The sequence below is a fragment of the Gopherus flavomarginatus genome, chromosome 17 (assembly GCF_025201925.1).
Source record: "Gopherus flavomarginatus isolate rGopFla2 chromosome 17, rGopFla2.mat.asm, whole genome shotgun sequence".
NCBI lineage: Eukaryota > Metazoa > Chordata > Testudines > Testudinidae > Gopherus > Gopherus flavomarginatus.
This window is the reverse complement of record NC_066633.1, coordinates 22,765,049-22,779,599: the sequence shown is the minus strand read 5'-3', so window position 1 is coordinate 22,779,599 and position 14,551 is coordinate 22,765,049. Positions and strand designations below refer to the sequence as shown.

The following is a 14,551-nucleotide window of genomic DNA, read 5'->3' as shown; positions in this document are numbered from 1 at the left end:
GCACCCCTGACCCCTGCACCCCTACACCCCTAATACCTACACTGTGCCCCTCCTGTACCCCTAACTCCTGCCCTCTTGCACCCTAAACCCTACACTGTGCCCCCTTTGCCCCAATCTCTGCACCCCTGACCCCTGCACCCCCTCCTGCACCCCCTCCTGCACCCCTAACCCCTACACCCCTAATCCCTACACTGTGCCCCTCCTGTACCCCTAACTCCTGACCTCTCTTGCACTCTAAGCCCTGCACTGTGCCCCCTTTGCCCCTAATCCCTGCACCCCTGACCCTTGCACCCTCTCTGCACCCCTAATCCCTCATGTGGCCCCCTCCTGCACCCATATGGGGAAACTGACCTGGATGCATGGAGCAGCTGGCATTGCTGCTCGCTCTCTCACTCCAATGCTGCTCCTCTATACACCCCTAGGGTGCCATTAGGGGGGAAGAAGGAGCGTGGTCGGGGCTCCCTGCATCCAAGTCACTTTCCCTACCTGGGCTGCATAAGGGGAGGGCAGGAGAACAGCAGCCTCTGATGCCTCACAGCCCAGCCCAGGTGGGGAAAGTGACCTGGGTGCACCATGGAGCACTTGATGTTGCTCCTTGCTCCCTTCCTTGTAGCCCCCCAGCAGGGCACAGAGGAACATTGGGGGAGGAACAGTATCTGTGGGTCACCGTTTGCCTCCCTGCCCCCATGTTCCTCCGCTGGGAGGAAGTAGGGAGCAATCTGGGCACCCCGACATGACACTCCCTTGCCAGTCAGGAGCTGTTTCTGACTACGCTGGCAGTGTGCACCTCTGTGCTGCCGCCCGGCACCCCCCTGACTATGGCGCCCTAGGCAGTTGCCCAAGTGGCCCACTCCTGAGGCCGGCGCTATGCACATCTCCCTCCCAAGGGGGCGGCGAGTCTGCCAGTGTGCAGTGGTGTGTCTTGTGTGACACAGATCAAGTGCACGGTACATAGATTTACTCAATGCAAACTCTCCATGCTGCCAGTTAACACTGGCACCTTTCTGTGATCAGCCTTGGCCGGGAGGGTGAGCCTCAGGCACAGATCCAGGGCACACAAGCTCTGCCTGTATGTGCTGCCACTCCCTGGGAGAGGCCCAGCATGGGGAGGTGGGGACAGGGCAGCCTCTGCCAGACGGTTTCTAATTTAGTTCCACTCTCTGGGCCATTTCTTTCTGAAAGTCTGCGGCGTCAGTGTGGGCCTGAATCTGCTCCAAGGTTCCCTGAGGCTGCTGGGCATCGAAATGAAGGAGCTTGGGGGCGGAGGCTGGAAGGAGCCTAGCAGGCCTGGAGGGGATGGGTGCATACTGGAGGAGGGCGTTCAGCTGGCTGCCTAGGAGGAGTCTCTGGGAAAGGCAGAGAGTGGACTTCCTCCTGAAGGGAGGGGCTCAGCCTTCCTGGGAGAGGAGGGGCAGCTTGCCCTGGACTAGAGCCCAGGGTGGGAGGAGAGGCCAGGTAAAGAGAGAACGTCCCCTCCATTGTGTCAGCAAACAGGCACTGTTCCCATTGACACCCGCAGGGAAGCCAGGCCCAGCAACTCTCACCCTCAGCTTTTGTAAGCAGCCTGCCTGGAGGAGAAATGAGCTCTCCTCTCTTTCTCGACCAGCTGGCATGTGTAGGCTTGCCACTCCCAGTCAGAAAGAGACTCTGGAGGGTCCAGTTGGCACTGCCAATCGGGCCTTTAAAAGTCCAGTTGGCGGCACAGGGGGCCCAGGGCTAAGGCAGGTTCCCTGTGTGCCCTCGCTCCACGCGGCTCCAGGAAGCAGCCACCAGGTCCTTGCAGCCCCTAGGCTCATGGGCAGCCAGGGAGGCTCCGCGCACTGCTCCTGCCTCGAGGGCCGGCTCTGCAGTTCCCATTGGTCGTGGTTCTTGACCAATGGGAGCTGCAGGGGCAGCGCCTAGGAGCGTGAGGGCAGTGCACAGAGCCTCCCTGGCCACCCATGCGCCTAGGAGCTGCACTGCAGGGACCTGCCAGCCGCTTCCCAGGAGCTGTGGTAAGCGCCACTGGGACCCTGAACCCTCTCCTGCACTCCAACCCCCACCACATCCCAGAGTCCCCTCCCGCACCCACACTCCATCCCGGAGCCGGCACTCCAGCCCCCTCCACCAGCCTCCTCCTGTACTCCAACCCCTGCCACATCCCAGAGTCCCCTCCTGCACCCACGCTCCCTCCAGGAGCCCGCACCCCCTACCACACTCCAACCTCCTCACCCCAGTCAGGAGCCTGCTCCTTCACCCCAAAACACACATCCCCTGCCTCACCCCAGAGCCCTCACCACCTTCCTGCACCCTAACCTGCTGCCCCAGCCTGGTGAGAGCAAGTGAGGGTGGGGGAGAGCGAGTGACGGAGGAATGGAGCGAGCGAGGCGGGGTCTCAGTGAAGGGGTGGGGCCTCAGCAAAGGGGCGGGGTGGGGTGTTCGGTTTTGTGCGATTAGGAAGTTGGCAACCCCAGGCATGTGGCTTGGCAGCAGCTCTCACTAGGAACAGGTCTCTTGGCTAGGGAAGGGGACACCAGCAGCTGCTGGCATGTCTGGGGAGGAAGAGCCAATGGATGAAGTCTCCTGGCCCAGATTTCAAGGTCACAAAATTGGGTCCAGAGGGGCTGTGGCTGCTGCCCTAAGAGGTGCCCCACAGGCAAGGAGGATCTGTGCTGGCATGGAGGGATCTTAGGAAGGCTGTGAGTACCCAGCCTAGCAGCTGGTACCCTGTATTCCCTTGGCAGTCTGGGACTGGGAACTGTGCTGTGTCTAGGAGGGAAGGAAGGAGATCATGTTGCAGGTACTTGGAGGGGAAGGGCAGGAGGGTGTGAGGACAGTGGTATTTCAGGCAGGCAATACTGGTTATGCCCTGTCTGATTAGCAGCCATAGCTTAGGGGACTGCTGCCAGGGCTGTGTGAATTTTGCATTCTCTGTCCGTGGGAGGGATGGAGTGTTTGCACAGTGGGCCTGGCTCTTGGCTTGCCAGAAAGGTGTTTGCACAGGGCCTGTGGCCTGAAGACAGGTTTGGTGTTTGTCTGGACAGTCCCAGGGCTGGGAAATTCCCATGCTCATTAAAGACACCTGGCTGGTTTGTAGAAGCAAGAGGAGCTGTGCACACAGGTGAAACAAACCCTTCAGAATGGCTCCCCCTAGTCCGGGGCTCCCAGTACTGCCTGCCGTCCAGTGAGACGTCCTGGAATCCGGAGCCCTCAAGAACTCGCCCGCAGGGGCACTGCTCATGATCTTCCATGGCAGCTGCATTCATCAGGGCAGCAGGGGCTGAATGATGCCGGGGGAGACTAGCTAGCCAAGGTGGGGCTCCCAATGCTTAATTTGTAATAAAAGAGGTGCCGGGGCTCAAGCGATTGTTTTACTTTTATAACTGATATGGCAAGTCCAGAGGTGCCGGGGCTCTGCCCTGGCACAAATCAAGCACTGGGGGCTCCCTTCCCCCAGTGATCAGGGGCCAGCCCTCCAGAATGAATGGTGACCTGGTCTCACTACATTATCCTCGCTCCAGGAACACATCACACCCTCCATGCTTACAGGTGGCTGTGGGGAGGAAAGGGGCAGAGAAAAATCTCTCCCCCCAAGGTCTTTCCCGGATGTCACAAGAGGAAAAGGCGGTAAGGGAGGCAGATCCTCTCAGCCCAGCACAGGCAGCAGCAGTGCAAACTGCTCACACTTCCCCCAAAGCATGGCACACCTCCCCCAGGTGCAGCACCACCGCGGCCTGTCTGCAGAGAGTCCAGCCAGGGAGCCCAGCAAGTGCCAGCTGGTGGTGATTTTGATCCACAGGGTTCCTGCCCCAACACAGCCTCCAGAAGATGCTGCCTTTTGGTCAGCCCTGCACTGGTTTGCATTTGAACAGTACCTGGAAATGGTTCACCGTCAGTGGCGGCTCCAGGCACCAGTGCTCCAAGCGTGTTCCTGGGGTGGCAAGCCATGGGGGGCGCCCTGCGAGGGTGGCAGTCAGGCAGCCTTCAGGGGCGCACCTGCGGGAGGTCCACTGGTCCCACAGATTCGGTGGCAATTCAGCACCGGGTACGCCAAAGCTGTGGGACCGGGGACCTCCCACAGGCAAGCCGCCAAAGTCGCGGGACTGGCGGACCTCCTGCAGGCGCACCGCTGAAGCCACGGGACTGACGGACCTCCCGCAGGCAAGCCACTGAAGCCACGGGACTGGGAACCTCCCGCAGGCGTGCCGCCAAAGGCAGCCTGCCTGCCGTGCTTGGGGCGACAAAAAAGCTAGAGCTGCCCCTGTTCACAGTGAAATCACTTTGTATTCAGAGTCCAGTTCCTACTATCAGCACTGGGGCCCTGAGTGCAGGTCTATGGACGCATTGGAGCAAGGGTCATTGCTGTCACTAGCTATTTATTTGCTGAGTATAATGCCTTTGCCCAGCACGCTAGATAACAGGAAAAAGCAGCAGCCTCTGCCCAGACCAACTTACTGTTCACAGCTCGTGCAAGCAGTGTGGTCCCAGCAGGCCGGACAGCTGGCCAGGAACAAACCTGCAGGCTGTGGCCCTCGTCTGGCTGACCGGATGTGTTCAGGGCTCGTTGGGTTACTACGGGAACACCTGCCCCAGCCCCATGATCTAGAGTCCACATCCGAGAGCTGGGAGACTGCCTTGGTCTCAGTCCAGGGCTGAATGCCTCAATGCTTTGCGGCCTTGGGAAAGCTGGTTCCTTGTCTTGAACAGCTGGTAAAATTGGAGTCAAACCTTAGGAACCTCTCAGAGTGCTGGAGCTGAGCAGAATTGAGGTGTGCTGACAGGTGGGGGCCTACTATTCTGGGATTGTGTTCCTAGGTGCCCTTCAGGGCAGTGGCCAGGCTACATCCCTCTGTCTTTGGTCCCAGATCTCAGTCCCCTGGCTGGGCCCCACTGGTATATGGGGGAAGTTGCTCTGGCACTTCCACTCCATGCCAGTTTTGCTGCTCTGGGGCAGTAGGTCTCGGAAGCATGAGGGAGCACGACCTTTGCTCAGTGAAGACAGAGCTGATTGAGATCGCTACTGTGTGAGCAGCGGAGAGGCACTCCTTCCCCGGCTGCATTTCCCGTTCTTTGTTACTGGCGCTGCAGCTGTGGCCAGCCAGCCACAGAGAATCTATGCCAGAGGGAACAGATAGTGCAGGGTGCAGCACCCCCCAGGCTTCTCATTCCCCACTGCCCACAGCAGAGAAGTGGGGTGATTTGGGCTAGCGACCGTTCCTCTCTGTCCTGGCTCAGGCCCAGGTCGATCTGGCTGATCCAAGCCCATCCACAGAGCCCAGCTTTACTGGAGTAGCAGAATCCATCTGTGGCGGGTGTGAGTGGGCAGCGGGGAGGGAGGCGGGCCAGGCTCTCTGTGCTTGCTTCCCTTTGCAGCAGCATCTCCAAGGAGCATCCTTTTCCCTCTGTGTGGGGGAGCTCTGTAAACAGCCTTCTCAGCGTCACCTGGGGCAGGAGCAGTGGGGCCAGGGTACCGGCAGGGAGAGGGGAATGGCCCCACTGCGGACAGACTCTAAAGATTTCTTTTCAAAAAGACCTGCTCGCCTCACGCGGTGGTTGTTATTTGTTGTCCCTGTTTGTTGTTTGTATAGCCCCAGTCACACACCCGGAGCCCATGTGCTGGGGGTGCGTAACACAGAAAAAGAGCTATGATCTGCCTCAGGTAGCTCACTGTTTGTAAGACAGGTGGGGACAATATTGGGATGGGGCCCACCGGCCCCTGAGTATTGCCAAGGCAGAGAAGAGTGCCTGAGTCTGCAGCAGGGTCCGGGGCCCATTGCCCTAGCTCAGTGCAGGTCTCCAGCATGCCCTCCCGCCCCAGTGCCATTGGATACCACAACCTGACCCCTGTTCCCACTGCTTAGTGTATTCGAGGCCTTCATGCAATCCTGCCCTCCTCCCCAGTAAGCAGGGAGTGAGGCTCTGATGCCTATGCGGGGTTAACTGGCCTCACTGCCCCAGAGAGGGCTGGGCCAGGCTGTGGGCAGGGCTCCTAAAGGTCTGAGATTTTGGCTGCTTATCCAAATGGTGCCTGTTGGGGCGGCTCCAGGCACCAGCGCAGCAAGGGCGTGCCTGGAGCAGCAAGCCGCGGGGGGCAGTCAGGCAGGCTTCAGCTGCGCGCCTGCGGGAGGTCCGCCAATCGCAGATTTGGCAGATCACCCGCAGAAACGCCGTCGAATTTGCGTAACCAGCAAAGGCCACTCGACGGCCATGCTTGGGGCAGCAAAAAACACGGAGCCGCCTCTGGTGCCTGTGTCCACTCTGGGGTCCCCTGAGCCCAAGAGGAATGGTCTGACTCCTGGTGGCTCCCCAGCTTGGTGGCCAGCCCTGCCCTGCGTGTGTCAGCCTCACACGAGGGAGTGTCCCACATCGGCCCACCCTGAGCACCTGCAATAACATGTTTTTCGAAACCTCCATGTAAACAGCCAGTTAGAACGCGGCTGGCAGTGCTCCTGTCAGGCACTTTATCTGGTTGCAAATGTCCCTCTCCCACCATCTGCATCCTCCTTCCCCAGCACTGCGAGATTAAACCACGTTTTCTCTTTGCAAACATTGGCAGGGGAAGCAGCAGCTCCCTGAATGGAAACAATTGCAGGGCGGCTGGTTGCCTGAACTCACAGGCGGTCTCTGTGCAGTGTGCTTGTCTGGGCTGCATTTCAGTGCAGAGGGGAGGTGGGATCAGCTGGCTGCTGTACATTCTGCCTGCCCACTACATCCGAGGGTCCCAGACTGAGTCGGGGGCTTCTGGGGTTCCAGATTCCTCGCAGGTACCTGCTGGGTATGAGTTGGAAGCCCTGGGAGAAGCCCCCAGGGTACTGCTGCCTGAGGAATGGAGACCTGGGGGTCCCTGATTAGGAAGGTTCTTAAAGTGGAGGACAATATTGTGTTCATCTGAGCAGACGCTGTCTGTGCGTCTGCTGCTGTTCCACACTGGGATACCAGCTAGGTGGGCACTGAGCTTGACCCAGTCTGGCAATGCTCATGGGCCTCAACACACAGGCAGGGAACTAGCTGAGGGGAGAAGCACTGTGTGTGAGCAGATTGGCTTATGGTTAACCTCTCATGTATCTGCCCTCTGCCGTCTGCTGTGCAAACGGGCTGATTTTCAGAGGGGGGTGTTGGTGCTTGATTGATTTTCACTGCACACACTCAAACCGATGAAAAAATATTTCCATCAATAATATCTAACATTGACAGACTGGCAAAGTGAGGAAAAGTGCTGCTTGAGAACTTACTAGAGTTTGATTTAAGAATATTTATTTGATGTATTTTGACATGTCATGTTGTCAATTTGTTCTTAGCTTTAACTTCTTGAATCCCAGCACCCACCATTCTCTAAATTATTGTTGTCTGGCATTTTCTGGCACCCCCATAATTTCCTGCAGCTGTGAAAATTGAAATCAATTAAAATAATAAAAAGCTTAAAAATAAACCTTGATATTGTCTGTCTGATTATACAAAAGCAATTGAATTCTGCCAAGCCTAGCTATCATCTAATTAGCAAGGGGCTGTAGCGTGGGATTAGGTGAGCCCTGAATCGCTCTCAGTAAAGTGGAGATGAAATGTACTTGGAATCTCTAAGCCTTGCTCCAGGGGAATTGCTGAAGCTCTGTATAGACTGTGGAAGATGCATTAGTTACAGTATCTGGGCAGTCACATGACTCCCCCTAGCTACACTTACACCTATTAGGCTCTATTGATTTCTTTGAAATCAGTCACTTCCGCTGCTGCAGACCCCAGAGGGCAGGGTAGAGTCTCGCTCCATGCCGGGATTTTGGGACTGGCACTCATCTTATTTCAGAAATCTCCAAAGATTGTGTATCAGCCTGGTATAGTGAATATCAGATTGATCTACCTGATTGGAATTTGGGCCTGCGCACTGCAGGATGGCGGAGGCTGGGCGTGCTGGGCAAGGGAAGGGGCATTGTGTCACTCTCACTCTAGCAGATGTTCAGAACAGCACTGGTAGACTTCAGTGACAGGGAGGGTGGGGCTGGGACCATCAGGACAGGACGCCTCTGGGCAGAATGGGAAGAAGCAGGCAAGGGAATTCTGGCATTTCCCCGGCCAAAGAGGACTGGTCTGGTTTATGGAGTGTGTCGAAATGCCCCCTCCAGCTCCCAACTCATTGACAATTTGGCCTTATTAAAAATACACAGAAAGGGACTTAGGCCCCCAGTGACTGTCACTGGGAACTGTGCACTCAACTCTCTTAGGCATGTTGGAAATCCCCCCTTCACCCAAAGAGAATTGAAGCTGACAGTGTCAATAAACATTATTCCCAATGCCCAGCCCAGCAGCTGACAGCCCTCCAGGTTTCACAGCCTGAGTGAACTCTTGCAGCTTTTACTGCCCCTGTGATAGCTGAAGCCACAAATGATGCTTTTAAAAGTAACTTGCAAATGGGACTGTGATGCTGGCAGATCAGGGGCTAGCTCACGCCAGGGCCCCTGTCTCATCCGAACATGGACAAATACCTAGCTGGAGCTAGTCTGGCTTGCCTGTGTGTTAGGATTCTTAAAGCAGGTATTAGAATGATAGGAATGTGTTTAGGGTTTAGACTTTATTGAATGCTTGTGAGTGGCTGCCGGCATTAATCTCACTTATAGCATTTGTACCCCATATAGTAAGGTAACATTTGAGCATTTGTGTTGTGAGCTTCTGTAACTGTATAAATCACCAGACAGGAGAGAGACATTAACTAATGTGAATTGCTGGTTTCTAACAGAAAGTCCTGCCCAACCGAGAAGGTCCATTGACACCAGATGGACTATTGTGGGATATTAAAGAGGATAACATACTTTGTTGTTCTCTAATTTCCCCCATGAAGATGAGTCATGCAAATGGACTCCTCCCATCAGTTTGCAGCTCAGAGCACATGGGAGGAGGGGAATAAAAGCCGCTGACAAGAAGGAACTGATCTTCTCTCTGCTGCTTGGACTCTGGGGAGACAGTTTGTAGGCACAAGCAAGAGGTCTGCAGTGCTTAGCCTGGATTAGCCCTAAAGGTCATATAGAGCTTGCTTGTTATAGAAGTTTCTCTTATCTTTTGAAACTTAACATTTAACCTTGTAAATAACTCTCATTTCCTTTTCCTATTAATAAATCTGTGTCTAGTTTATCATAGGATTGGCTACAAGTGTTGTCATTGGTGTGAGATCTGCACTTGATAATTGGTTGATGAAATCTAAGTATAAAACTTTCAGGGTTTGTGCCCTGGTTCTTCACAGCCTGCCGTGATGCTGATACTCACAATCTCAAGTCACTGTAGGCAGCTTGACAGGAGTTATTGGTTTTGTGCTTTTATTTTCTTATGATGAGGGATTAGAAGGCCCAAGGAGGCCTCAAAACCTCACTTGTTTTTATATCAGGTCTTCCCTGTGTTTTCTGGTGGTCCCCTTGGAGGAGGAGAAAACTAGAACGGGGGCTTTTTCTTAGTTAAAATAGAGGTGTTGCTCTTTAACTCAATGAGCTTTTCTCCCAACAGTTTGTAGTGCATATGAATTAAATGAGTTTTAAAAATCAAACAAAAATTAGAGCGTTTGACATACTCATGGGGGAATTCTGTGCTAAAAACATAAAAATTATTTGCACAATATTTAAACATTCTGCATATTTTATTTGTCAAAATAGTGAATAGAATCATGCTGGTTTCAATTATTTTGGCAATTTATTTAAACTACAATACAATGGATGGAGAATGGGAGTGGGGAGTATTGGAGGAAATCTCCAACCCCCCTCTTTCTAAGAGTAATGTAGCTAGGTTTTACTCTTTATATCTAGTTATTTGTCAACAAATATATGCAGCCGTATGCTCAGTGTTACATCATAGGCAACTGAAGAGCAAGTGAAGGCTGGAGAATCAAATTCACAATTTATATTGGCTACTGACCATCTCCAGAAAGGTCAGTTGCAAGCAGTTCATGGAGCACATTGTGACAGGAAAATGTTTTAGTCCAAAAATTTAGATCAGTTCTAATCACTGAAGCACCATATGCATTTATAAGCCATACTGTCCTTTACAGCACAATGGCAATGTAAAGGAGCCATACAACTTTAACACCTGTTTTATACTCCTGGGGAAATTCACTAAGCACAATGGGAACAATTCACTAAGCAGGCAGGCTGCTACATTCTGCTCTGCCTTAGGAGACAGAGCCTGCCGCACGCTTGCCTCCTCGGAAATACCTCGAAGCCCTGCCCCTCCACACTGAGCATGCCACAATAGTGAGCAAGAGGGACAGAGTGTGTGTGTGTGTGTGTGTGTGTGTGTGTGTGTCTCCCTCTCTCTCTCTCTCTCTCTCTCTGTCTCTCTCTCATGCATGGCAGTCGAGCCCCCACTTTTGGTGGTAATTTACTTCTCTGCTAGCTGCTCCTGTCGCCCAAACTGCTGTCCGTGCTGCCGGGGAGGGGCTCGTGACCACTCTTATGGCTTCCCTTTGCTTCCCCATCAGAAGTCATTTTTCTGTGGGGAAGCAAAGAAATCTGTGGGGAACATGAATTCTGTATGCGTGCAGTGGTACAGAATTCCCCCAGGAGCATTTAAACAATCTGACTAAAAAGAATTTCCCCTCCCAGCTGCATACTGTCTGTGATGTCACAAACCTCCAAGTTCCCAAATTGCCCACAGAGCCTTCCAGTAAAACAGAAAAGCTAAGACCTCACCTTTCTGATAGAAAAACCCATTAGGCAAAAAACACAGTCAGGCTTTTTTTATGCCTCATAAGGAATTTAAAAGGCCTATGACCAGCATTTTATTACTTGCAGGTCACTCTTAAAATCCTGTTTTGCAAAATTAACCACAGCCTGAAATCATCCAGCTGCAGGTCCTTCTAGGCCATATGTGAAGGGAGATCTGCCAGGATCCAAGCAGACCCCACGTAGCTGCTTAGCATGTAACTTTTGGGGTGAGAGGGTGGCAGTTCAGAGGCCGGAAGATGTTTCCTGTTGGGGATGTGCAGGAGGGTTTCACCAGCTCCTGGGGTGAGACCTGACCCAGGGAATAGGCCAAGGGAGAGCAGAGCAGTTTGTTCCCACGCACATATTACAAAGTCACATGTCACTGAGGAGTCACAGCAGATGGGAGAGGCTGAAATATGTTCTAGGATGGGGGTGCGCCAGGCAGATGCCCATGAAGCTTAGGATGAGTTCCATCATTTCTTTTCATCAGCACATGCTGTTCCTGGTGGCTCTTCCCCATGTGACCCAGAGACCTCTTGGTGCCCACTGGAAAAGGAACAGGGGTGCGTAAGGGTTACAGCAATCCCCTTGGTCTGATCTCTACATCATAACTTGCCAAGGGCATCGTGTGAGGTCTCTGTTGTCAAACTGGTCACCATAGCCAGTGTGAGTGGAACATATAATAAGGAGTTATGTATCTGTGCTCTTAAGGGCTGTGAGTTGGAGGTGGTCACCAGAAGGTGATAAATAAGTTTCTTTCAGGCAGGAAACACTTAACTATCAGTCTGACTGTATGTTAAATTGAGTATTGTATACTTCACCCATGGCCGCCTATTTACAGTCTGAGCAAAATGCTAATCAATGAAGAGATTACAGAGCCTCCCTCTCCTGGAGAACACAAGCAGCAGAGGGTGCAAGTGAAGACAATAAGGGCAGAAAGTTGGAACAGTCTGGAGTGCAGAGGGACATCGTCACCTGGGGACAAGCGGCCAGCTGGTTGTCTGATGTCACAGCCGGTCTGGTTGTTCAATGCTGGGTGAGGTGGTCTGGGGGAGCTAACCTTTCTGAGACCAGAGAATGGCTTGTTAGTTCAGGCTCTAGAAAGCTCTTGTGATTTTAGTTTATATGTAACCATTTGTTTCTGTTAATTCTACTTGCTACTTCTCTGTCCTGTGTTCTGGAACCGTGTGCCTGTTTTCACTGAAATGTACCTATGTGCTGTGAGTGGAGGGGAGCAGGATCCTGAGGTGTACCGGGGAAGCTGGGGGCACTGTCCCTTTGGGACCAGCAGATCTGTGAATTCTGTGTCTCCAGCAGAGCAGGGGCCAGGCACTCCAGGGCCATGCTTGGAGGGTGGGATGTGCCTGCCCAGGGACAGCAGGGCCTGCGTAGGCTGATAGGGTCGGGCTTGTGTTGCCCGTGGCTGGTGTAGTCAGGAGCTGACCCCAGGCAGGCACAGACAAGGCTCTGCCATGCTGAGGGTGGGGCGCAGCAAGGTGCCTCACAATCCTGGGTACTTCCAGGAAGCATCACGCCCAATCTCTCATGCAGACTTTGCCCGATCACAGATACAGCGCGCTGTGTGCATGGACCTGCTGCCCCTGCCCCTAAGCCAAGCTGCTGTGCCACCCGGGCCCCTTGTGCAGGACTGATGGTTCCCGCTTCCCCCTCGATTGGCCCTGGCCCTGCACAGCTTGGCTTGGCTGCTTTCGTTGTGCAGGCTCTGGAGTCTCGAGCTGTTTGCATACAGCAAAGAGCAATTTCCATCCTCTGAATTAGCTCAGTAGCCACATTTGCGTTGTGGTGTCACGTGATGCAATATTGCCGACATTCTGTCCAGCTCTCACCACCCAGCTCCCACTTATTGGCACCAGAAACTCCATTGCTCCGCATTACAGCCAGCGTGTCACTTCCGAACTGATCTTACCCTTTGTTTTGCTCTCTCCTGGCTCCTTAGTGCCTGAAGTGATGGGCACTTACTCAGAGCGAGCTCTCCACTCGTACTTACATTCATCGGAGGTGGGGTTTGGGAAGCTTGTACTTTGCAAACAAAGCCAGGGCCCTGTGACATGCCGCTAATGACCTCGCTCTCTGCCTGTGTTTCCTTTACGTCAGAAGTCGGAGTGCTTATTAAGTTTGGAGGCTTACTCCCAGGAGCAGAAGAAGAGGATCTGCTGGTGTCTGGCTGAGAACATCACTAAGCAGCAGCATCCGGCAGCGGCTCCTGCTGAGAACAAGGTAAGGAGCTGGTGGGCTGGCCAGCTGGGCAGACAGGGCACCCTCCTGGCACCACAGGGCTGGGGCCTTCCCTGTCACAGGGGCTTTGCTCATCTCACATTCCTGCAAGGACCCACTCTCTCAAAAACCAGCTTGAGCCAGGGGTGCTGCCAGCTCACATCAAGGGGCTGCTGGGACTGCAGCTTCCGAGACTGCACTGGAGAGCGTGTCACTGGATTTACAGCCACTGACCCAAGCTGAGCCAGACTTTGGCAAACTGGCCCCTTTCCATGCTCCCTGGGTATGTATTTGGAGAGCGGAGGCTGCACAACTCCAGCACACGGACTGTCCCCAGAGATAATACCTGGCTGCAGGGCAGGGATGATCACAGAGGGAAGCAGCGCCTGGCAATGCACACAAGGTTCAGGCTGTGAACTCTGGGCCCTATTGAAAGGCCAGAGCCAGGAGGGCCCTGCATAGCTGCACTGCAGGGACCCGGCCTGCTTTCCCCAGCAGGGTGGCCTCAGGCTGGCCCCGGCGGCCTGGTGTCGTGGCACGGAGAGGCCCTGTTTATCCTACACATTGAGGTGGCAACACCTGCTCTCCTGCATTAAAGAGATTCAGTTGTCTTGTGAGCCAGGGAGCCTGGAGTGCTCCGTGCGGAGAAGGAGCAGAGTGTGGGAAGCTGCTAACGTGTCCAGTCCCTGCTCTGGCAAGAGACCCCAGGTCTCCTTGGGCACTGCTGAACCTGCCAGCAAAGGGCCTTCTAGTGCCAGGGGCTTTCCGTGCTGGGGCCCTGGCTTCTCTCAGGAGCTGGGCTCACTCCCCGGTTTCAGTGGGAGCAAAGAGGGGTTGTCTGGTATTTCTACCATCAGGGGCTCGCAGCCATTCACTCAGCCCTGCTGAGGACTTGAGCAGCTGGCCACGGTGGCAGTGCTCGTACAGAGGAGCTCAGTCTAAACCCCTAGAGATGCCGTGGTGGGGGGAATACCTGGGTCCTGTCCACACAAGCGTGTCCCCGTGGCTCTGCTAGTGGAGCTGCACCGCTCCTAGAGCAGTGCTGGGAGAAGAGTTAAAGCTTTGCCCGGGAGAACAGTTAAAGCTTTGCCCAGACACCCCTGGCCAGCTCATGTTCGGCCTTGCTAGCGGCGCAGCCTGAGGCTCTCATTCGTGCTGCGTTTGCAGACACAAGGTGAGTGCTGAGGGACAGAAGGTCTCAGCTGCCTGCCTGACTCATGTGCAGAGAGAATGTGGCATTTACTTTGCAGCGTCCCAAACTGGGTCAGCACAAACTGACTCTGCAGGAGACAGAGCTTCTAGACGCCGTCTCCCTCGGATTTCAAAGGAGCTGGAATAGCTTTGTGAGGCAACAACAAACAAGTCTGAGACCCCCGATTAGTAACTAACCCCCCAGGAAATGTAAATAACCTGGGGTCAGCTAATGGCCTTCCCCTCCTCCGTCAGATGACAGGGCTCTGTATCCATCCATCCCGTGGGGCTTAGCTGACCCCTACTTGGAACGAGACCTGCCGTGTGTTTGTGGTATTGCAGGGTAGGCTATTGCCAGGACAATGTGTGAACCTGAGCAGCCCAGCTGAGGTCTCAGCAGGGACGAGTGGTGCAGCTCCACTTCCTGATGTGCCAACGGGTTTGTGGGTGATTCGGGAGGCTTGGCCCGT

The 14,551-nt window shown here is 54.2% G+C and overlaps 1 protein-coding gene across 6 annotated transcripts in view; it reads left to right on the top strand.

The window, feature by feature from the left end:
• RGS3 (regulator of G protein signaling 3) overlaps positions 1-14,551 on the top strand; it is a 212,264-nt gene that overhangs the window by 136,912 nt on the left and 60,801 nt on the right. For 5 of the 6 annotated variants that reach the window (XM_050926322.1, XM_050926323.1, XM_050926324.1 and 2 more), the window contains one exon: positions 12,771-12,893. In XM_050926322.1, coding sequence (XP_050782279.1) covers positions 12,771-12,893 — 123 coding nt within the window. Of the gene's footprint in view, positions 1-2,485; positions 2,679-12,770; positions 12,894-14,551 lie in introns of those variants that run through there. The other variant, XM_050926330.1, reaches the window with a different exon arrangement.